The sequence below is a fragment of the Pogona vitticeps genome, chromosome 6, assembly GCF_051106095.1.
Source record: "Pogona vitticeps strain Pit_001003342236 chromosome 6, PviZW2.1, whole genome shotgun sequence".
Lineage (NCBI taxonomy): Eukaryota > Metazoa > Chordata > Lepidosauria > Squamata > Agamidae > Pogona > Pogona vitticeps.
In genome coordinates, this window is record NC_135788.1 from 74318832 (window position 1) to 74344263 (window position 25432).

At 44.6% G+C, this 25432-nt stretch overlaps 1 protein-coding gene across 1 annotated transcript in view; it reads left to right on the forward strand.

The window, feature by feature from the left end:
* Positions 1–19069, forward strand: part of SPMIP7 (sperm microtubule inner protein 7) — a 37785-nt gene extending 18716 nt beyond the window's left edge. Inside the window, exons 7-9 of the mRNA XM_020806238.3 lie at positions 1838–1945; positions 14107–14214; positions 16517–19069. Coding sequence (XP_020661897.3) covers positions 1838–1945; positions 14107–14214; positions 16517–16640 — 340 coding nt within the window. The 3' untranslated portion in view covers positions 16641–19069. The remainder of the gene's footprint in view (positions 1–1837; positions 1946–14106; positions 14215–16516) is intronic.
* The last annotated feature ends 6363 nt before the right edge of the window (positions 19070–25432 follow it).

Below are 25432 nucleotides of genomic sequence, written 5' to 3' on the forward strand. Positions count from 1 at the left end.
ACCAGACCCTGCTCATCAATGTAAAGAATAAAATGTATTTTAAAACACCAGAAACAGGAAAGCAACTCGGGAAACAACTGGAAAACAAGGAACAAAAGTGTTTCTAAGTCATGACTGGGATACTACAGGATGATAATTGTTTGTATCAGTCTTCACTGTAGATAATAATGAACATATGCTTGTCCCCAAGATGCCCCCCTGTGGCATCTAACTCAAATGAGGGTGCTGAGAGTTAAAGTTGTACTGACAAAAATTAACAAGTCTCCAGAGCTGGATGTTGATTGTTACTTTTAAATAGTGCCCGAACTACTTAGGTATGTAGGTAAAACCAGACTCCTCATTAGAGAAGAATCCAGATCTCTTCTCTAAGTTCCAGGTGTAGCAGAATGCACCATTACCTCTGCATTTTGTCTGAGTTCAAGATTCAAGGAAGCAAGCAGGTCACTCTCTAACCTGGCACTGAGTTTATGAAGCTCTGAGTGTCTCCAAAGCACAGCATGACACTGTAGGTAAGAAGAAAGGCATGTGTACCAAGATGAAGAAGAATCTGTCAGTGTTGAAAACCTGGCAAAGACATTTTTTGATAGCCTTGAATGACTCAATAAGACAGAGTACCTGGCTACGGAGTCAGGATCAGAGGTTCAGGTCCTCACTAAGCCTTGCAGGAGAAGAGCCAGACTGCTCTTGAGCAAGCGACATGGTCCCAGAATACCTGTCGAAGAAGGGAATGGTAAATCATTCTGAGTCCTCCATGCCTAGAAAACTTTGGAAAGAGTCATAACTTAGAATCAAGTTAATAGCATGTGATTATTCTTATTATGGATGCCACAAGGGATATGCCAAGATCCTGAAAAGGATCAAGATCACGTATAAATACAATTAATGGCTTAAATCCTGTTGCACAGCTCCACATGAGCAACAGGGATGATTTCATCAGTAGCATCAGCAAATCACCATTGATTAAAGCCTGTCTTTGGCACTTTCAGAGTGCATGTGACTTCAATCCAGTCTGCATGAGTCACATACACCTTGAAATCATTTTTAATCAACAGCAATTTGTCTTTTATTAGTGGCAATTTGCTGCTGCTCCTGCTACCATCACTACTGTGCACAGGGAGCTGTTCTAGGCTTGCACAAGTTATGATTTACTAAGTCAAACACATTTCTCCCCTAAAGAACCTTGGGTTTGATAAACTTCCTGTTTTTAATGCTTGCCTCAAATTGGAAAGACAGGATTGTCATCCCGGTGCTAGGTTACAATGTAAAATGGAATCCATTCAACACAGGTTATGCTGGCCTGATTTAATTTGTCACTTTCCCCCTTTGGTTGAATGTATAAATAAAAATGTAAAATGGAGGCAATGAAAATCCCCTGTATTTCTCATGTTATTTTCTTCTGTACTGTATTCTCGAAGGCTTTCATGGCTGGGATCTGATGGTTGTTGTGTTTTTTCTGGGCTGTTTGGCTGCATTCTTAAGGTTTTTCTTCCTAACGTTTTGCCAGTTTCTGTGGCTGGCATCTTCAGAGGACAGGAGTCAGAACTCTGTCTGCGCTCTGGTGCAATTTGTTAGATAGTATTATTTTCTTCTTTCTCAAATCTGTCTGTTTTATAAATGTGGCCAAATGTTGCTATCCATTTTTTTTCCTGCAAGCACTGCCTGGCTTTCTTTTCATTCTGGGACAAGACTGCACACAGTACAGTTCTTCTGTTGTGCACATTTTTAATAAATAACCAAAAACCTGGGAGCTTGCCTCAGTGGCCTCAGCCAGCTGTCTTATAAATTATATACAGATGCCTTTTCTCTCGCCCCCCCCCCCCGGTTTTCATCCAAACAGAGGCTGCGTTGGTGCAGAGAATGTTGAAGATCTAGACAACCCCAATGTAGATGTAATTATCCACAGCAAAGTTCGACGTGGCAAGCCACATTATACAAAAACATCCTAGTATGTAAACCACTGTTTCCTTACTTATATAACAAATTTGTAAAAATTTTGAAAACATATAGGGAAAACCCAAACACATTTTGTTATAGGTAAATAGAAATTTGGGGACAGAAGACTGAAAAATATGCAGTGCTTTCTTTCAAGTACCCTGACCTGTGAGTTAGAGACCTGCTCGGTCTTTCTGCTTCTGACCAGCACAGATACCATGTTCTTCAAATAATGGAGAACAACCAGCAGAATGAGTGCCAGCACTTGTTTGTAGAAAATGGGGAAAGCCAACTGATCCTATATCCCTAGAGGTGAAACCTAATACTCTTACACCTCAGGCTTATTCTTTAAGACCCCATCTCAGACTTCAGTCTGTCTTCAGATCCTACAGATATAACTTTGGACACAGATGGTTTTTGGCTTTTCTGTTTCTCTACCCAACATAAGGGCTGAAATGTTCTGCCCATGAAGAATTCTGGAGAACTCAGAACCTTGCTTTTGCATATGTTCTGGTGGTCCAGAACAGATGGTACCCAGTTATGATTTTTGACTTTACAGGTCCTGAAGTCACTTTGTGTTAAGAACATAAAATATATTGCATATTACTTGAATTGTTCATAAACGTATGCAAAGGCAGCTTGTGATCCAATTGTGGTCAGGTGATCCCAGTCCAAACTGTTGGAATGAGGCACACCCATGCTTAGACCACCTTTGAGATAATCAAGGTTGCTGTATTAAATTCCAAGAGAAGACTCCTTGGAAAAGACCTTGATGTTGGGAAAGTGTGAAGGCAAGAGGAGAAGGGGACAACAGAGGATGAGATGGTTGGACAGTGTCATTGAAGCAACCAATATGAATTTGACACAACCCCGGGAGGCAGTGGAAGACAGGAGGGCCTGGCGTGCTCTGGTCCATGGGGTCACGAAGAGTCAGACATGACTAAACAACTAAACGACAACGACGATATTAAATTCAAGTATATAGTCTATCCAGACTGCCCATGCTAGTTGCATGAGTTGGCACACAACAAGAGATACAAAAAGCAACTTGTTAAGTAGCAAAGATTTGTGACTGAGTCACACCATTGTAGTTATCCCAGTGTAACTGACAAATAGGATTCTAGCCACTGTCTAACAAGACTCATTTTCTGAACTATCACTAGCTACAGTTTCTGCTTCTTCTGTTCCTTCATTTTTTTTCCTCATTCTCATAGGCTTCATATCAGTTTATTTCTTTATCTGGCATATATTCAAATTTCCAAACAGGGATTCACTGCTTTCACATGCTGAAGAAAATGAAGGAAAGTGACATGGGTGAAAAGCAAGAGTCAGAGTCTGTGTCATGCAAAGGTCTTGCTGACTATGTTGCAGATGGGATCTCTTGTACTGGGCCCTCTTGAACATTGACTTTTAATTGTGCTTCAAAACTGTTTGCCCCCCCAACCCCGGAATAATGCGCGAGACAATAATATGGGTTTAAAATATGGGCCACACTTTATTAATCATACAATCATATACCAACATTTTATTATGAAGGAGGGGCCTGCTGTAGTGCGGAAACATTTAAAGGGATTGACGTAAGGGCGAGTCCCAGGCCCCCCAGGCTCCCGCGACCGTAAAGGATAGCAGGGACCTGGCCGGCCGCTAACCAAACACCCCCAGACCTTTATCCCCCTTTGTTTGAGGGTTGTTAGTCTGGGAGTGACCCAGCGCATCTTCCCACCACAGACACTGTAATCGCACGATCCGCAGTCGTGGGCGGTAGGATGTACTGTTGGCTTACTTGAACTTACTGCGGGACCCACCGTAGATGCCTACTTTTCCGCACTACCCGCCACAGCATAGGGACTAGCCTGGCTATGTCCCATGCCTGCCACAGAGCCCTGTGAGCTCAGCAAGCAGGCCCCCCCCGTATATCCTCTAGAAATACCTCCAGACCCGCATCTGACAGATGCACGCCGTCACTCTGAAACAGTTGTGACTTCTCTGCTTGAATCCCGTGGTGGCCTATCACAGTTCCAATACCATTGCAGACGCCTCTGCATACCTCCCTGTTGACGCCCCGCCGGGCCCTGTTCACTGCTGCACTCCTCACAGAGCCTCGCCAGGCTATCCGAGGTATGATTGTAGACCATATGATATGCATCTGTGGGTATGTTGCCTTCAATCTCTTAAGGTCACGCAGAATGTCCAGTATTAACACCTTGCCAGGCAACCGGGGCAAGTCGTTACCTCCCAAATGTATTAGCAACAGGTCAGGAGGGCATTGGCCAAACGCCGTGACTCTGCACAGTTGACCCCACTGCATGCCACGCAGCCCCTTCCATGTAATGGTAGCCCTTGCTCCTAGCCCCAGGTTGCTTCCCCACGGAGATGCTGCTGCATAGCGTTCTGCCCAGTATATATAGCTATGCCCGATGATCAAGATCTGCTTCCGAGCACTTGCGCTTGAGCAACCTGCAAAAACATCAGTCAGGCCCCCGCCTACACCGTAGGCAAGGTCCTAATATATCTTTTATAACAGGAAGAGGACCACCGCCCTAATCGCTTGATGTCCTGCGTGCTATAGCCCATGGCTGCCACAGTGGATGCCGCTCCAATTCTGAAGGAATGCGTGCCGAACCTGGCACCCGTAATGCCAACCGCCTGTAAGGCTAAACCTGTCAGCTTCCAGAACTGGTATTTTGTTAATGGAGAGTTATCGGCATGCTGGAAAAAATAACCCGGCTCGCTTCCTCTCAATTCTAAGTATGCTCTAACGGCTCTGACTGGGCATATGTTCTTGGTTGAGCATTGCCCTAAAACTAACTGCCTGCCCTTTCCCCTTTGATCAGCTTTAGATCTTCTAATCGACAGCTCCACCCTTGCTCCCTGCAGTTTCACATCTCCCCACTGTAGGGCTACCCTAGCCTTATCCGCCTTACCCCGGGCCACCAACTCACTGATCCTCAAGGCACCGAAGAAGGCTATGAGAGATGCAGCATGCAATAACCTTATTTCATACTCATCCCTGCACAGTATCCTCCAGTGCGTGCACATACGTTCCAGGATGCTGGGTGATATGGGTGCCCTAGTGTCCTGTGTCCTGCCCCTCTCCTTGGACCAGCCTTCCAACATCTTTCTGATTCGAAAATCGCCAGTGGTATCCCTGTAGCCATTGCTTTTCGCCTGAAATGCCACGGCTGACAGCTTACCCTGTATCGTGGACGGCGCTAGCCCTTTCTTATACAGGTATACCATGAACTGCTGCAGGTGTTCCACCGGGACCGGCCAAATCTGGTCCAGATGCGCCATCCTTCTAAATTGCATGAACTCCGTACTCACTGCGGAGTAGCCCTTCCTTGTCCTTTCTGCAAGGGCCAGCCCTATTGCTGCGGATGCGACGTCACGCCAATCTGCCAGACCTCCGGGGGAAGAACGTCTGGCGTCTCCCTGGCTTCTGGAGCCAGTTCCCTGAACCGATCGATCTGTTGACGTGACAAAGCATCAGCTATGCTGTTGTCTACCCCGGGGACGTGTCTGGCGTGCACCACTATATTGAACTGCAACGCCCTGAGCGTGAAGGCCCTCACCAATTTCATAACCCGCTCCGACTGCGCCGTCTGGTTGTTAATGATGTGCACAACCGCCAGGTTGTCGCACCAAAAGCGTACTACAGAATTTGCCCATTCTTCCGCCCATAGCCATAGCGCTCCTACAATTGGGAAGAATTCCAGGAAGGTTAGATCCCTTGTAATGCCGCTCTGCTGCCATGCCTGTGGCCACGGGCCTGCGCACCATTTGCCTCGGCAATAGATGCCAAATCCCAGTGACCCTGCAGCATCCGAGTGCACCTGGAAATTTGCCTTCAAATTTATCTCTGATCTCCAGAAAGAGACCCCATTGAACGATTTGAGAAATAGGCTCCATACCTGGAGGTCCTCCCTCATGCCCCGCGTTACCCTGGTCCTGTGACTCGGTTGCTTGAGTCCTCTCATAGCTGTGCACAGGCGCTTGAGGAATGCTCGGCCCGGTGCCACGACCTTGCAAGCAAAGTTCAGATGGCCAACTATTTCCTGCAGGTCTCTAAGGGAAGCTTTCTTTTTGTGCAAGAGCTCTTCAACTCGGGCCCTCAGGTCAGTCAACTTGTCCCGAGGTAACCTTGACGTTTGCTGCACCGTAACCAGCTCTATACCCAGGAAGGTTAGGGCTGTCGCCGGGCCCTCTGTCTTATCCTCCGCTAGGGGCAACCCTAATTCTTTGGCTAATGCTTGGAATGTATGGAGTATGACACCGCATCTGCCTGTGCCTCCCTTTCCACAGAAAAGGAAGTCATCCAGGTAATGCGCTGTTGTATTGCCTCTCACCATGCACCTAAGTTTCCACTCAATAAAAGTGCTGAACTTCTCAAATGCGGCACATGACACTGAGCATCCCATGGGTAGGGCCCTGTCCACAAAAAATGCGCCACCAAACTGGAAGCCTAGCAGGTTAAAGTCCTGAGGGTGAACTGGCAGCAGCCTAAAGGCTGACTTAATGTCACATTTTGCCAGTTCAGCCCCTACCCCGCATTTCCTGATCATTCTCACCGCATCATCGAAGGAGGTGTATCTGACCGTGCATAACTCCTGGGGAATAGCGTCGTTCACCGATGCCCCCTCAGGGAAGGACAGGTGATGGATTAACCGGAATTCCCCTGGGGCCTTCTTGGGTACTATACCTAGCGGTGAAACCCTGAGGTTCTCCATAGGCGGTGTTGAGAAGGGGCCGAGGACCCTGCCCTCCTTTACTTCCTTGTCGATTTTTTGTTGTACTATGTGTTCCATACCTAGCACTGATCGGAGGTTCCGGGACATGAAAGCCTTGCGTTCCCCTTTAGCTGGTATTCGAAAACCATATTTAAAACCCTGTAATAAATAATTAGCGTCTTCATGGCGAGGATAGAGCCTCAGCCATTCCTCCAATACCTGTACTTTAATTGGGCTGGGCCCCTTTTCCATTGCTCCCGCCCCCGTTGTTAGGCTTCCTGGGGCCCCCTGTGTTCCTGTTCTGTCTCTGGGCCCCCGCCCTAAAACATGAGGAGTTTGCGTGCTGCCCTCCGCACGTGAGACACTCGTGTCTGAACTTGCAGGGCTTCTTGTTACAGAAGCCCCTGGCGTTAAATTGAAAGCAAGGCAGGCGGGGTTGAACCACCTGCCCCGCGCCTGTGCGGGTAGCTTGCGGGACTAACGCTCTCCTATTGAGATGCCCACTATCAAAACGGTCCCCAGTGTTGGGCCTAGAAGGGGCCATATGCTGCAGCCAGAGCCCTGGCTGTGGTTCGTCCCACCGCAGGTTTGGTTGGATGGCACTCCTCATACGGAAGGCCTGATCGTATTGCAACCAAGCCTGCCCTGCGAAGTCTGTGTAGGCCCTATATATGATGTCCAAATACTGGAAGAGGGCCTGCGCCCTCCACGGCTGAGCCTTCACAATAACCCCAGCATAAATTAAGAACCCCAGGAGCCAATTAGCCCAGGTTCTCTCCGGCTTTTTCCTTCTTCTCCTTTCCTTATCCTTCTCATCCTCCCCATCTAGGTCCTTCTTTTCCACTTCCCTATTCAGCAATTCAAAGACATCTATGTACTAACCTTTCCAAATTTTTTCCTTAGTTGCAGGGCTCAAATGGTCGCCCAAAGGCGTCGAATAGTCCCCATAAGGCAGCGCCGCGATGGGCACAGTGTTGTAGCCCGTGTTGGGTACCGCCGGGTGAGGCCAAGCCCCTGAGCCAGCTGCAGCCGCAGGCTGAGCCTGCGCGGGCGGAGCCCCGGGAGGACCGCCCCACCCCGTGGGGTGCGGAGCGGCATACGGCCAGGGTGTATGGGGTAAACCAGCAGCCATCAGGATGTAGGGTGCGGTCGCTGCATATGCTCCTGGTGCACCCGAGGGCCAGGGCCATGCAGTGGGAGGCGTTTGGGCGACTGACCCGGTTGCATACTCACCATATGATGTTGACGGTCCGCCCGGTTCCTCATAGTGCTGTGTGGCCTCGCCGCTAACCTCCTCAATCTCCTCCTGTTCCTCCTGGCTTACAGATGCCTGTTCCGACTCTTCCGCGGGTACCGGCCGCCGTCCGGCACACCGACGCCTCTTTGCGGCCACCGCTGAACCATCCTCGTCCTGCCTCGCCTCAGCATCCGCGCCCTGTGTGGACTCAATAGCAGCGCATCTCTGTGTTAGCTCGCGAGCCATGACCCTTAGCCTAGTTCTCTTGTGGCTTTTGGACTCCCTAGCCGATCTACGCACCCCGCGTGGTTGAGTGGGCTGCTTGCCCGGCGTTTGAGCCTCCAAGGCCTCAATTTTATTCTGTAATTTTTGCCAGACCGGCCATGATTCCTCATCTGAAGAGGAATGCGGCGGTGACGCGTGGGGTACCTGCCTCCTCTGGGCCGGCTGCTTCCCTTTCCTGTTTCCAACCCCTTTTCGTGGTGCCATCTCGTCAATTAACTGTTCTGCACCCGGGCCGCTACCTTGGTTCTGCCTCTCCTTCTCCTTGTATTCTTATTTTATTTCTTATATATATGTGCGTATGTTTATTGATAAAGAATCGTGGCTGTCGGCTAGGCTATATATTTTACGCCCAATACCACAATTTATTGGTTCTTAGATTGCCGACCTTGCGTGCCCCAGCACTAATTAACTGAAGACTGCGCGCAATCCTGCCGTGTGGCACAATGGGGCACTCCAAAAATGTGCAGCAAGGTGCTAACTGTTAGGAATTGATCTGGCCTAAAGGCCTGCGCCAATAGTTATAACAAGGTGAGCTTCCGATTGATGTGTAATTAATGTGTCGCGTGTAGCCCCCACGGGTACTGCGCGCTCCACTAATTGATTGCAAGATAGATATTGCACCCTTGCCCTAGACCTTAGGGATGAAAGGAATATCCTCTACTTCCACCAACTCCCTCAATGTATTCCTCTCCTCCTTTTTTTTTTTTTAATAGAAGATAATGGAATGCGCTAAATTTTATGCACTTAGAATTTCCAACTTAGGCTTTACCCTTTTACCAGCCAATTAATTCAACTATGTATATATTTATATATGACTAATCAAATGTATATTAAATTAAATGCAGTTCAAGTTGATTGTAGATAAAATTTAATCAAATAATCCTCTCAATTAAGGCTTTATCAATTTATCAGCAACTTAATTCATCTATTTATACGTTCATATATGTCTAATCGAATGTATATAGAAACCTAATGAATTAATATTTGCAATGCAGGCTATAGTATTAAACCCGCCAATTAATTCGTCTATTAATATATTCTATATGGTTAATTCAATGTATACAGATAAATGCGGCTAGAGCAAAGTGCAATAAAATCTATTCCAGTAAGCAATTTCCAGTTTAGGCTTCAACACTTAACAAGAAAATTAAAGTGACTATGCAGATAATATATACTGTTGATTAATTGTAAACTTAATCCAGCAATCCCTGGTGCTCGCCCAGTGCAATGCAATGTAGTTGCTATGGAGCTAATATGGGGTATCTCCCCCTCCCACGCAGGACAGTGCCCGGTAATAACCGTCCGGTACAACAGATAAGGATCGCGCTTAATTTCCTGCGTTCCGTTTAAGTGCAGCAAGCAGGCAATCCCCTAATCGGCAAGCTTGTTGCCCTGTGTAGCGCAGATCCCCCCAGCGCCTCGCCAGTAGCCGAGAACAACAACCGATGCGGTGGGTCGGCGGGGGGGCGGGGCCCAAAAATTGGCGGGAAATTCAAAATTGAAATGGCCCCTAGTTTTCCGGCTGAACAATACAAGCCCCTGTAGCTGAAAACAGTGAGCAACCCAGGACCTGTGCCCCAAAGAAATCCGGCGCACCGACTATTTCCTGCATGATAAAGGCAAGTGGGGTGGAATATTAGCAATGGATCCCCCAGCGAGGTGGGAACCCTCTCCTGCACCCAGCCGCTAGTTCACCGCGCCTTTTCCTTTTGCCCCAGGATTAACGAACAACCCGGGGAACGCAGCGAAATTGGAGTAGGGGTGGGAGGGATCCCCGAAGCAGGGGGGGTACAAAATGGCGGGCACCACGAGGCAGCAGCGCTGCGGCAAACGCAAACAAACAGGCGATCTGGCGGAAGGAAAATAAAAAGGGGGGGCTGCCGCTGCCGCCGGCCGCCCGCAGTAACCGGTAGGGAGACCCCGGTGACTAGCCCTTAAAAACTCCCGATGGCGCGGCACAGCTGACCTGCGGCCCGGCGCCCCAAAGCAAAAATCGCAAAACAGCAGGGGGGGAGGCAACAACGGAGAAAGAAAGGGCAGATCCGCACCGTTCCCCAGCAGGGCAAAGTGCTCTCTGAACAATCGCAGCCCGACCGCGCTAAAACACCCTCCTGTGCAACCCGGGAAAGCAAGCCCCCCGCTGAACCGATCGATCCGTTAATCAAACTACTTAGCCCAGGGAGAAAGCCGTTGCCTCTCCCGTTCGCTGCTGCTGCTCAGCCGACCACTGCGGACGCTACTGCCTCTCCCCAGCCAGCTCTCGTTAAAGATGTAGACTCCCAATCGATGCCTGCAATCAAAGGTTTGCACTGCTTCTCCACTCTCTCTCTGCCCGAAAAGAAGAGGGCGTTCCGGAAGGGGAAGGCCCTTTAAATACCCGGGCCTTCCCCTCCCACCCGGAAGTCACGTGGGCCCCTCTCGCGCTATCCCGGGTGGAGGGCAAGGCCAGCCTCGCTGGTCGAGGTCCTGGACCCTCCCGCGGCTGGATCATTTGTGGGAGTAAAGGTTCTTCCCCTTAGTAGTAGTAAGTACCATTGTCTTATAAATTCGAATAGCAGTTCTATTCATCATCTTAAAACAAAACAAAAAGTTTCCTAATACTTTCTGCCATTTTTTTCAGGAAAAAAAAATTAAAGAGTCTTTTTAAAATGGGAAGAACAGTTGTCTACTATTTCCCTATCCACCTTTCTGTGTGGCAGATAACTTTATTCAGAGGCTGAATAAAAGTGCACATATATAAACTATGTATCATATGTATATTTAAGGTATACAGTATGTCAGCTGCCACCAGAAGATTGTCTCTAGTATTTCTACATGAGCCATTTTTCTGGTGTACTTACTGGTAGGTAGTAGCAAGGAGGTGATTCTAGTGCTCCCCCATGGGCTGACTTTGGGCTTTTGTTCATTATTAATTATGCATCGCAAATACTGGAATTATTGGTTTAGACGGTCCTCCTTTTCTTTTCAAAGGCAGATTATATGTGTATATATATGGCACTATGAAATTGGCAGGGACGTATTTTAAAAATAAAAATTGGCAATATTACAAGGCATACAGTCACCACATTTTTACTTAACTAGAACCCACATGGGAATACATTCAATATCCCTTTTTCTCTCTGTCTCTGTCTCTGTCTCTGTCTCTGTCTCTGTCTCTCTCTCTCTCTCTCTCTCTCACACACACACACACACACACACACACACACACACACACACACACACACACACACACACACACAAATTCCTAATCAAAGCACCTCTACATTAAGGTGTATGTATGACAGAGTGCCACTAGATGTCCTCTTAACATAAATATTCACACCTCTACAAATGTAAGAAACACTTAATTCCAGATTCAGGGAATCTGCTTAACAGTGCACACACTACAGATGTCACAAAATATTAGTAGTGAACTTTGCCTTAAGACAAAACTCTAAAAGAATATTTTGCTTCATTAGTTAAATTTACAAGCTGGTACTACTCAGCCCTCCCCCCCCCTTTAAACTGAATAGAATATCTTTAAAACTCTTTGAAAACTCTGGTGGTTTTTTTGGAAACTTATTAAAGATTCCGCCATGAGAAGGTAAGAAATGACTGACAAGATTGGTTTAATGACTGATGGCCCTATATGGCCAACTAATCCTGCCCTATAATGGCTAACTGAAAGATGTAATTAGTTCGTATCTTTTAGATTGTACTTTGCAGTAACAGTTAAACTAATGTTTGTTAGTACTTTACAGTAGGTTGCAATGGAAATCTCCTGCTGTACCTCCCTTACTATGAAAACTCTATGATGAGACTGTCCAAACTAGATTAAAGCTGAAATGACATATAGTGGTTGATGCGCACAGAAGTGAAAGAAAAGTCCAATGCTGCACAATATTCACAATTGGAATGTGGAACATGAGAAGGATGAATCATGGTAAATGGAAACCATAAATCAAGAAATGAAACATATAAACATTGCAGTGCTTGGTGCCAGTGAACTGGAATGGGACATCTTCAGACTACAACGTTTCTATTCTGGAAATGGCAAACTCAGAAGAAATGGAGTGGGTCTAATAGTGAGGCAAGATGTAGCACAGGCAGTTAGGAGCTATAATGCAAGATCTGACTAAATAATATCAAGCAGACTCCATGGGAAACTATAAACATAATCATTATCCAAGTCTATGCTCAAACTACCAATGCTGAAGAAGATGAAACTGAAAACGTTTATACAAGCATCCAAGAGGAAATTGATCACTCACCAAATAAGACATGCTTATAATCATAGGTGTCAGGAACGCAAAGGTAGGGAACAAAGCAGAACCAAATGTTGCTGGAAAATTCGTCCTGGGGACAGAAATAAAGCAGGAGTATAACTCATAGATTTATTATAGAATTCTGTAAAGCGAACAACCTGTTTGTTGCAAATACATGCTTCGACCAATCTACCAGATGGCTGCACAAGTGGACATCATCCCTAATATAAAGCATGTTTTTTTCCCTTCCATCACAGACTCTCATGGAGTAACTCATATAGTTTGTGTGGTGGAAAAATGAAAGATATAGCTTTGATAATGAGGCAATATGAACAAATATCATACAATATAATGACAGTTGTTAAAAAAAAGTTAATTTATAGCATGTTTTCTCAATGTGAAATAATCAGACAGTTTTGAAAGGAGATAAAAACCTAGACACCAGCTTGCTTGCATACCTGATGGGGAAGAAGTGCAGAACAGCCAGAGTGGCATGGATGCAGTGTGTTTATTGTAAGTATATGTAGTAGACTACAGTGCATTTCATCATTTAATAAATTTGCAGCTGGTAGATGACATCAAATATTTTTTATGCCAGCATATAGGAGAAGCAAGTATGAGGGGGATTTGCACAATTACTAGCAAGAATAGCTTTACTGATGTGTGATAGCCTGGAATTTTACTACATTAAACATCCAATTCATTCTTAGTTTACTTTCTGCAGGTTTTCAGGGGAATGTACATTTGGGAACTGTGCTGGGTAGACTGTGTTTATATGGCTGAATGGAATGCAAGTTAATGCCAGATTAGTAGGCACTAAAGGTCAGAAATATTGTTTCTAAAGAAGGAAAACAAATTGTTGTCACATCTTCAAAACTCTTTTATTTCTCGTAAGGAAGAAGTGGAGTGTAAACTGTGAAAGTTCACACTGAAATAAATATTTTAGTCTTAGGTACCAAAATGTGTTGTTTTTATTTGTTGTTTCATTTTGTTTTTGTTATACATGCTGAAACAGACTAACATGTCTCCTTTGAAAATCTCTGCAGGGTATAATGAAATTCAAGTCTTCCAATTCCCATAGTTACCAAGTGTGAGCTAATTTCTAGTATTGCTGTACACTGTTGTTTAGTCATCAAGTCGTGTCTGACTCTTCACTACCCCATGGACTAGAGCACGCCAGGCCCTCCTGTTTTCCACTGCCTCCCGGAGTTGGGTCAAATTCATGTTGGTAGCTTCGATGACACTGTCCAACCATCTCATCCTCTGTTGTCCCCTTCTCCTTTTGCCTTCACACAATGCAGATGGAGATAAAAGATTCAAATGTCTCTCAGATAATGAAATATGTTCACTTTTTTAAAAAAAGAACTAATTTGTTCATATTATTGCCCAAGATATAATATGACCTGACCGTCACATAACAAAACTTACCATTGTCCTATGAAAATTGAGGAATTGTTAAACATTTGCACTGAAGAAGTAGACTGATATTCTTCTACTGCAGGAATGCAAGAATTTCCATCCTAGATTCATTTTCCCCTCCCCAAACTCTACATAGGTAAATTGTAAGCAGAAACATGTGCAAGCCATTGTTTTTGCTTTAATTACAGCTATCAGGAAGTCATTATTTCAAGCTTGTGCCTGCTTAATCAATTCCTCTTCTCCCTTTAACTTTTCCCCTTAGCTCTCCAAACACCTTTGGATACACTGGCAAGGTTCATTGGTCAACCACCCAACCAGTAAATTCTAATCTTCCACCAACATCACCAGCAATAATTTCACGAATGTATGGGTAAGTGTGAGGCATATTACTTAATTTGCTCAGATATGTTAGAAGGAAAATCTTAATTATGGTTATTTCATTAGAGAACGATTAAAAATTAGGTATGGCATTTGTTTGGTTTAGAAAAAAAATGGGATTGTAGCATTATAAATGCTCCCAAGATTATTTGGCATAAGGACCTGTTTTCAGATTGCATTTTTCCTTGAAAGTTCTAGGCCATTACATTTTTAAAAATCACTTTTAATGCTGTTGTATCCTTTATTCCTATAAATAGTAGCTGTTATGAGAGCCAGACAAGATTGAGACCACAGCAAATGGGGAGGCATCTTATATCCCATATTTAAAAAGCCAAGATCTTTGCTGGCAGTGGCAATCCTCACCTAACTGAAAGTGCCGTTTTTGAGGAGAGAAGAATAATTTTCATTAGAACCACAACAGAGATTTAGACATCCTGTCTGCTTACCACAGTTGCAATCCAAATTATCTCTCTATGTGTGGGCACACAAACATATATGCTATTAAACATTCAATAGGTGCTTGGAAACGTTACCTTCTTTGATTGCAACTGCTAGAACCCCTCACCCAGAATGGCCATTAGTTATACTGTACAGGTGATTCTAAGAGCCAAAAAAGTAGATTTCTGATATCTAGAAGGTAAGGCTTTCAAGCTCTGTGTTTAATGACTGGCTTAAAGTTAGATGCATTTTGTCATGAGCATCTAATCTAGAGAAAGTTGGATTCTCTTGTGACAAATCAGGTCCCCGCAACTGAACTGGCTAAAGTGGGCCTTCCCATCCCATCTTGTCCACAGAAACCCCCTCTGCTATACAAAGGGTCTAGGATCTCTGTGGAAGGGTGTGAGTGGTGGTGCTGAGGGGAGAAAAAAAATCCTGATAACCATTTGGAGGCAACTTTCATGAACAGAACCATTTTGTCTCCAGAAGGCAGATCCTAGATTCAACCCAACAGCCTTAAATCTGTTCTCTTTTTACACCAGCATAGTACAATCAGCATAATGTTTGATGGTCAATGGATGAAAGTTGCAAAATCAGCATAGACATTTTTGTTGTGTGCTGAGATGTATAACTCGAGACACAACAGATAATGTCTATGCTGACTTTAGCATTGCATCAGTTCATCATGGGCATTAACTAAGAGCATTTAGGCAAATATTTTTATTCCTTCCTTCCTTCCTTCAGAAAGTACCCTCCATATACATGGTGCCTTACTTTAAATGCAACTGCTAATCTGGCATTGGATTTCAGACTAGATCTGGATATTTCCAGGGTGATTTTTTTTCCTCCATATGATCTGACATATCTGTAACATTTACACTTGTAGTCCAAAATACTGATTTCTTCAAGCTCTCATTAAGAATGTTCTGGTGAGCAACCAGCTCTTGAATTAATCCCAAAAGATGTGTCAAAGAGTTCATAAAACTGGTAAATATCCAAAACTACTTGGGACAGCATTATTTATTTATTTATTTATTTATTTATTTATTTATTTATTTATTTATTTATTTATTTATTTATTTATTTATTTATTTATTTATTAGATTTTTTTTTAGCCGCACCATTACCAATGGTCTCTGTGCAGCATACAACAATAGTAAAATTTTAAAAACATTAACCCATTAAAAATAAGCAATATTATAATAAATACCCTATATTAAAATAGTCATTAAAACATTAATATTAATAAATCCTACTGATCATATGGCCAGCTAAAGAATTAGTTATAACATGGTAGTATTACTGTGGTTTGTCAGTCTTGAGTGGAGACCATAGTTTTCAGAAATCAAGGATAGACTTTATGTTCATACTGCCATCTTTTTGAAGACCGTGGTCTCTGCTGAAGACTCTGACAAAATGGATCCCTAGTAATCTGTATCAGATAAAACAGAATAAGGTTCAGTGTATCCGTGTGCTCATGTTACAAGAACCACATGGGTGAGGTCACATGTAAGCTTTCCTTGTTTGATTGTTAGCTTTTTTCCAAGCCAAGCAAAACTGGGACATAAAGTCCCCTTATAGTACTGGTATTTACCTGCGTGCCACAGCAGTGAGATGTTTTACCATTTGAAAGTAACTGTCATGTCTTTATTGAGGTGTTTCAAAATAGGAAACATAAAATAAGATAAAAATAAAACCAAAGAGGATTTCTGGATTCATCAATATTGAGCTAAAGTGATAAATAAACCAGGCAGATTCTAATTACTTTCTTCTGGTGTTGCTGGAGGGAAAAGTAACTTTGATCCTGTAATTCACATTCATGTGAGAAAGATGTACATCTTTTCTTGTGATTGCAGGCAACTAGCTAAGCATGGGCAGCCAACTGAATTTCCACATCGTGGACCCTTGTCACAGATTGTTACGTGCATTGAACCTCAAAATGCGTTCAATAAGAAGGAGAAAGAGAGAGTTGCTGTTTGAAATAATGTTCGTCTCCGATGGAACAATTTTAAACTTTAAAGGATAAAGAGAAACAAGATAAATTGTGAAATTGATCCTATTTTAAAATGGACAAGAATCAAAATTTGCTTTCAAGACATAGGGAAATTTATACCTCATACAATGACCTATTTGACATCAATTTACATTGTTTAATACAAATATACTACATAAGAAGAGCCCTGCTGGGTCAGGGCAAGGGCCCATCTAGTCCAGCTTCCTGTATCTCACAGTGGCCCCACCAGATGCCTCTGGGAGCACATGAGACAACTAGATACCTGTCTCCTGATACCCCTCCCCTGCATCTGGCATTTTGAGATACCTGCCTTTTAAACTGGAGATTATACATCCCCATCATGGCTTATAATCTGCGATGGACTTTTCTTCCATACATTTGTCCAATCCCCTTTTAAAAACATATAGGCCAGATGCCATCACCACATCTTTTGGATTTCCTGAGACTCTCTAAATGTCTGTAGCAAAGTCTTCTGTCATCCCACAAAAGTCCCAGAACTATTCTTGATTATTTGTTCACTTCCACCAGTTTATGATTACTTCTCCATTCCCAGTCACAGAGATGAACACATGATATTTAGCCCACATGTACTGTATGTAGCTGTCCCGGTATATTTGCCACTTTGGCTTATAGGTTCTGAAGCAGCTTTGTGAGGCCATAGTCCTCACATGCCACCCAAATGTTGTAGGTTTCCACAGCTAGAAAATGATTCATCATAAAGTAACACAGCTCTTATAATTGGCTTCCTTGACCTCCAGCGGACATAGGACATCACAATCTGTAGGACGAATAGCATACAATCAGTCTATTGTATAGTCACAGACCTGATAAAAGATGGATAGCAATGGCTCCTACTTCAATCATTACTTTCCCCTGTGATAGGAATAGGCAAACTGTAGTCCACATGCCATATGCTCCTCTTGAGGGACATTTTTTGTAGTCCGCAATGGAAAAATTTGTTTGTTTGTTTATTTATTTATTTATTTGGCTTTTATACCATCCATCTAGATGAATCTACTCTGGGCAGGTTACAGTCCAAAAAAGCAATAAAATTAAACATCAATAAAAAGACAAAAGACAATTAAAAACAAGCAAACTTAATTCAAGATGGCAAAACTAGGGGAAGAAATTAAATAATGTCAGGAGGGAAGGCCTGCATGAAGAGTCAGGTCCTCAGTTTATTCTTAAAAACTCCCAGCGAGGGAGCCAGATGGATCTCAGGGGTAAGGGTGTTCCAAAGGCAAGGGGCCAGTGCTGAGAAGGCCCAGTTTCTAGTTTTTTCCTTCTGGACCTCTCTTGGAGTTAAACCCCTCAGCCGCCCTGCCTGGATAGAATGAGCGATATGGATAGAACTAGGTGGAAGAAGGCACTCTGACAGATATTGAGGTCCTAAACCATTTAGGGCTTTATATGTAATTATTAGAACCTTGAATTTGATGGGTAACCAGTGCAAGGCGGACAGAGTGGGGGAAATATGATATTTTTCACCCCAGTTAGTAATCTGACCACCGTGTTCTGGACCATTTGAAGTTTCTACATCTATCTCAAGGGAAGCCTCATGTAGAGTGTGTTACAGTAGACTAATCTCAAAACTACAAGCACATGGACAAGTGTGGTGAGCGCCCCAACATCAAGATAGGATCGCAGCTGGGCAATCCACCAATGATGTAAATAGGCGGTGCAGACCACAGACGTTACCTGGGATTCCGTGCCAAGTGCCAGGTAAAGATGGACCCCCGAAGCTGTGGACCACACTCTTTGTGATGAGAGTCACTCCCCCAAAAGAAAGGGAGCGTCCCAAACCACTGGTGACAGGGGCATCCACCCTCAGGAGCTCCATCTTCTCCAGATTCAGCCTCAGTCCCTTCTCCTGCATCCATTGCAGAATAGTCCGCAGGCAGAGCTCAAGGGACATAACGGCATCCACTACTGATGGGAAAAAAAGATGTAGAACTGAGTGTTATCAGCATACTGATGGCATGAGGTACCATACCCCAGATAACACCCCCAGTGGCCTCATATAGATATTAAACAGCACTGGAGAGATTATCTAACCCTGCGGGACCCCACAATTGAGGAGCCACAGGGCCGATACATTCTCCCCAAGCTGGACTCTCTGAAAAAGAAGGACCGGAGCCAGGCAAGAGCCAGACCACTGATCCAGAACTCTGAGAGCCTCCCCAGGAGGATACTGTGGTCAACAGAATCAAAGGCGGCTGAGATGTCGAGGAGAACCAACAAAGATATTTTGCCCCTGTCTGCCTCCCTCAATAGGTCATCAAGCAGGGCGACCAGTGCAGTTTCTATACCACAGTGCAGCCTGAAGCCCAACTGGAATGGATCCAGGGCATCGGTTTCATCCAAACGGGCCTGAAATTGATTGGCCATCACCCTCTCTACTACCTTGCTAAGGAAAGAAACATTGACGATGGGCCTATAATTGCCAATGTTGTCCACCACCAAGCTCGGTTTCTTCCTAATGGAACAAAACATTGCTTTTCTGCCCCTAGAGGCCTCTAGGACCAGTGGGGTTTGCTTTGCGGGCTGGAGGGAATATCCTCCAAACCCCAAGCTCTTCTTCTTCTTCTTCTTCTTCTTCTTCTTCTTCTTCTTCAGAAACACCAGGCACAGTCAACATTATAAAAACATTGACCGGTATTATATAAAAGATAAATGTTTTAACCAAAAAACCTAAGTATCTGTTAAATATTGACGCAGTATGTATACTGTTCCTAATACGTACAGTGGTGCCCCACATAGTGATGATAATCCGTTCCAGAAAAATCGTCGCTATACGGATTCGTCGCTATGCAGAACAAAAAAGCCCATAGAAACGCATAAAAATGCGATAAATGCATTCCTATGGGCTTCAAACTCACCGTTCAGTGAAGATCCTCCATAGGGCGGCCATTTTCGCTGCCCGTGCAGCGAGGAATCCATCCCAGAAAACAGCGGGTGGCCATTTTGAAACCACTGATCAGCTGTTAGAAAAGCATGGCTTTGCAATGATCGGTTCCCCAAGCAGGGAACTGATCATGGCAAAACACCGCCAGCCAGCCAGCCAGCCCCAGACAATGCCTGGCCTCCTTGGCGGGGCTGTCCCGGGGTGCAGACGGGCGGGCCGGAGGGTGTTTCTCCGGCAAATGAGGGCTCGGAGGCAGGCAGCCGCCCGGGGCGGGAACGGGCGCAACATCCACCCGCTGCTCGCCAGCCAGCCCACGGGACACCCAGCCTCCTTGGGCGGTGAGCGGCGGGCTCGGAGGCAGGCAGCCACCCGGGGCAGCAAGGGGCGCACCACCCACCCACCGCTTGCCAGCCAGCCTGGGGGACACCCGGCCTCCTTGGGCGGTGAGTGGCGGTCTCAGAGGCAGGCAGCTGCCTGGGGCGGGAAGAGGCGCACCACCCACCACCAGCCAGCCAACCCTGGATGCCTGGTCTCCTTGGCGGGGTGCAGATGGGGCAAGGAACGGATATCTGGCATGCCGCCCCGTCCAGCCACTGCCGCCCTGATCCCGTTCCCCCGCGGGCACCTCCTCCTTTGCAGCGCCTCCCGCCATGACTGTTCTCTGGCTCGGTGCCCCAGGGGTGCGCTCGGGGATTGGGGCCAGGCCCTTTGCCCCTCCTTCCCTCCCTCCTCCCGAGGCACCTATCCGGAGCACCCCCGCTCCCCCCTCCCACTGCCCCCTATTTATGCAGGAGCTCGGGGGGTAGTGCAGCGCCGATTATCTGTTTAAAAAACCTTGCTTGTGGCGCCGATAAGCTGTTTAAAAAGCATTGCTTTGCCATGATCGGTTCCCCAAGCAGGGAACCGATCATCGCAAAGCGAAATTCCCCCATAGGGAACATCGGAAAGCGATCGCAAAAGCGATTGCAAAATCTTCATCGCAAAGCGATTTCATCGTTATACGATGCAATTGGTATGCGAGGCACCACTGTATTGCCATTTTTTGTAGCTCTGTTGGAGTGATTTTTGAGATCTGCAATTGCTTATAGTACTGTGTGAAATGATACTGTTCCCAAAGCCCTAATGGCTACAGGGACCACTGAAGTGTATTTCTTCCAGAGGTGAGATGTTTTGATTGCCAGGTCTCTGTACTTTGTTAGCTTTTCCAATTCTTTATTTTCAGCTCTGGCATTCCCTGGAATTGCTATGTCAATGGTCCAGACATTTCTTCGTTCTGTTACTACGATGTCTGGTGTGTTATGTTCAAGGTGTCTATCTGTTTGGATCTTGAAATCCAACAAGATTTTGACTGATTGTTTTTACTGATCCCAAACATTTTTAGGCAAGTGTTAATCCAGCCATGTGGCAATGAGTCAAATGCCTTTTTATAGTCTATTCAGGCCATGTTATGGTTTGTTTTTCACATTTTTCTATTCTTCAGGATCATTTTAACAATAAGCAGCTGATCTTTTGTGCCCCTTGACATTTTAAAGTTCCTTTTCTGTTGTATATAGGGAGTTTTCAGTTAAGTATTTATGCATAAATCTTGAAAGTACTCCTGTGAGGAGCTTGAACATGGTTGGAAGGCATGTAATTAGTTGATAATTACTGGGTTCATTGCCGTTTGGATGATCTTTTATTATCAGAAATGTGCGACCTGTTGTCATCCAGTCTTCAGTTGTATAATTTTGAAGTAAGTGGTTAAATTGCACTTCTATAGAGACGTGTTAGATGCTGTGATGTCTGCCCAGGTCATGAATATTAATGTGCCATCTGCATGGACTAATGAGAGTGCTGGAGAGGCGGAGTCACAGGAGATAAGATTCTGTGCAGGAGTAGGAGGAGGGAGATTGGAGTTTTAAGGTTGGAGAGTTGGAGAGTTTTGGATTTTGGGGTGGAGAGAGGGTTGGTGGTTGATGGTGGATGAAGTGGGATGTTTGGTTAAGAGTTAAAGACATTGATTGTACCTTCATCACTTGTATTAATAAACAACATATTTGGTTCTATTAAAAATGACACATGGCCTGGATCTCTATAATTAATTAATAATATATAATGGTGATGTAATCAACTGGTGGCAACGACATGACACATAGTTTGTACCTTTGTTTGGTGAAACAACCAAGGGACTGGTGGGAATGTGACAGATGCTTTAACCAAAATCCATGTAGCTCATCTGGACCAGGTGCACTCCAATTTTTTACAATCTTTACTTGTCTCTTAATCATTTCAGTTGTTATTACAATATCATTCAATTGTTTTCCTTGAGTTTCTTTACAAATGTCTTTCACGAGGCATTTTTGTTAAGTCTGGTTGGGCTTTCCTACATTTCTTTCCAAAAATTTTGAGCATCATTTTTAAATGAGCCTAATTTATTTTGTTCTGCATTTTCTCCTAGTGATATATAGAATAATCATTGGTTTTTTTCAAAATTGTGTGTTTTCTCTATATTGTTTCAAGAGTCCATCATATCTTTCAATGTTCTTTGCTGTAGCTGTTACCTGCTGTTTTAATTCTTCAATGGTTTCAACAATTGTTTTCCTTTCTAGGTCATATATTTTGCATAGTCCAGCTTTTACTTTTTCAAGTTATAAATCTTTCTAGTGTTTTAAGTTGCTGATGTCTGCACATAATTTGTTTATTTTTCTTTCCAATCGAATTTTCCATTTTAGGATGTCATGAGTTTTCTGGGGGTTTTGCAGCTTATAACCAGATTCCATGGTAGCTGTGCTATGCATGAGCTCATTTGTTTCCTTTAGTGTGTTGGTTGGGAATGTTCTGATGACAATATTTGCATCATTCAGTAGATCCTTTACTGGTTTACTTTGTAATTGGTGCAAAATGTTAATGTTGCCACCTTTTCTAGTTCTCACAATTCCAGCTCTGAAAACATTTTTGTCTGGGTGAGAAACCCTTATGGTGTATGCATGCAGCCTGAACTGTGGTCGAAGGAGAGAGGAATTGCACAGCTGGCCTGGATTGCCTTGCTTTTGCCTTGCTTTGCTCCCCCAAGCCCCGAAATGAAGAGGCAAGACAACAATTCTTTGGATTTAAATATGGGCCACACTTTATTAAACCAATTTAATTCAACCAAATAAACCCATTCCAAAATTGAGGGGACCTGCGGTAGTGCGGGGAAATAACGCCAAATAATTCCTTATCAGTCAATGGGCGAGTCCCAGGCCCCAGGTTCCAGCTGTCCCATGACTGGAGGAACCTGTAATGCCTCAATTAAACACCCCGGACCTCTAGCCATCGTATTTGATGACCTTTGGTCAGCAAGTGGTCCAGCGCATCAGCCGCCTTCGGCCCTGTAATCGCACGATCCGCAGAACCATCAGGACCAACACACTGTTGGCTTTATGATAATTACAAAAGGGACACACCGTGACAACCAGTTATTCCTGCACTACCCACCAGTGTGACCGATTATAAAAAACACACCATCAAATGCCAACAAACCCTTTTCCAGTGTGGGATAGGCGAAAAATCCCCCCATCCAAAAGCCAATCAGGATAGAGGTCAAAAATTCCTATCCGGCCCCACAACAGGTAACCCCAACAAACACACTAGAAAGAGGGTGGGCGGATGGGTGCCAAAATCAAAAGAGAATTAAACCACGGACTGGCGCTTCTTTATATAGTGCCAGTCCGTGTCAAAAAGGTCACGTGGCCCAGGTTGCTTGCTTCTCCCAGGGCCGGGGAAGCAAAAACGCGGCAGAGCTCAATGGCGCGGTAAGGCACCACTCACGCGCATGTGCACTTCCAGGTCGTGTGTGATGGTAACATTTACAACTGAAAATGAAAATCCTGGAAAGGAAAGAGAAATTTAAGAAAGTGAGTTGCAGGGAGTCCACTCAGTAATAGATGGCTGTTTCTCTTTCTCCCTTGTTCTTCTCTTACGTTCTGCCTTTGACTTAGCTGCCTGAAGCAGAAGAGGGAGGGAGAGAATGTGTCTCCAAGGTTTACTTCCTGAGTGCACAAGAGAGTAAATGGCAGTAGTAGCTCAGGATACGTGACTCCCAGTTCTGATGGGGAAAGAGAAGGAATGAGAGAGAGAGAGAGAGAGAGAGAGAGAGAGAGAGTGAAAACTCTCCAAGTCAACAGAATAATAAGTGGAAGCAACACAGCACATGAGAAGACCAAGACAGAAAGGAAGCAATGAAGGCATGGCATATGGCACGGCAGAAAATTTGTCCCTGCATGGGCTAGCATAGATGAGGCTGAAATTGTGTTGTTTTGTTATAGGCATCCTATTCAGCCATTTTCAGACAGCAGTTAACAAGTCACTCCTGGGAGTCTTAGGAGGTACATGCCTGCTGACTTGGTACGAGGACACCAGTGGGACTCATTATCAGCTAGGAGTAACTGAACATTACATCTTTTGTGTAACAAAACAACCGGATTTCATTTCCCCCTCTAATTCCTAGTGTAGAGACTTTTCCCTTTGATTCAGGCTTATACAACTGTTTGTAGTCTATCAAATAATAATAATCTTAGAACTGCAGAGCTGAAAGGGACTCTATGAATCATCGAGTCCAGCTCATCAAGGAAGCGCAGTGGAGAATCAAACTCCCTATCCAGATACCTAAACCAGAGAGCTGTCCAGGAGTTAGCAAAACTTGATCTGCCAACATTCATTCTGACTCACCAGTGTCATGGTAACCTTCTTATTTACCCTCTTGTGGATGCAAGGATTGCCTCAAAGGGCATGCCAGACCTCTATGAAACCTTAAGCAACCCTATTTATTCACCTGATCTAGCCCAATCCAATTTGGCCTCTGGTCACACACTTTGAGTCAAAACAAATTTGGTAGGTTTCATGACACTAGTTGAAATCTGCATTCTTCTGTAAGGGTATATAGGATCAAAATCTTAAGGTTATATAAATGCTCATGTCTGTACACCCTTACATAAGAAAGTCTCCAGAGCAACTAGCATCATTGGAATGCTTCTGGGTTCAAAGTAGACAAGACAGTGAGAGTATTTCCACTTTACCATCCTCAGTTGTCTTTAAGGTCTTTTTCATTTCTACTCCAGTTTCTTCTACCATATTTTAAAGTATGATGAGTTTGCTTGTAGTGTGTTTGACACCAGCCGTTAACCACACCAGATCTGGCGGCTAAAGAATGAAAACATTATCTTTTTATTACATAGGAACATCATCTTGGGAACAGATCTAAGATTCAGTTCTTCAGTTACAACAACCCAACAACTACCCTTTTTCTTCAGTTACACTCTCCTTCTCATCACCCTCCAACCCTCCAGCCTCCTCCTCCTTCGGGCTCCAAGATAGGCTGGCTACATGCGCCACCCAGCCAATCAGTTTGCTGATTCAGAGTGCTGCCCTCTGAAGATGCCGGCCACAGAGACTGGTGAGACGTTAGGAAGAACAACCTTCAGAACACGGCCAAAGAGCCCGAAAAACCCACAACAACCATTAGATCCCAGCCGTGAAAGCCTTCACGAATACAAATTTGCTTCTTGTTAACAAGCAAATCTGTAAGGGTTCTCATAACAACAACCTTGTTCATACTCTTTCTACATCTGGGAAAAACATGAAGAATCTAAATGGAACAAGTGCTGTTCTTATTAGCAAATGTATATCTACACACCCCCACATGCTGGTTTTGCATGACTTTGCTGTTCTGTCTCCAAATAGTGTTTTTTGGAATTTGTCCTCTGATGAACCTGCTGAGATGTCTCCATTAGAGGCTCCTGACTCCACTTCCATTGTTCCTCAGGGAGAGAGAATAATTTCCAGCCTCATCACAGCTGCAGCCTCACAGGGATAGTTTGCAGTTACAGGAGGATC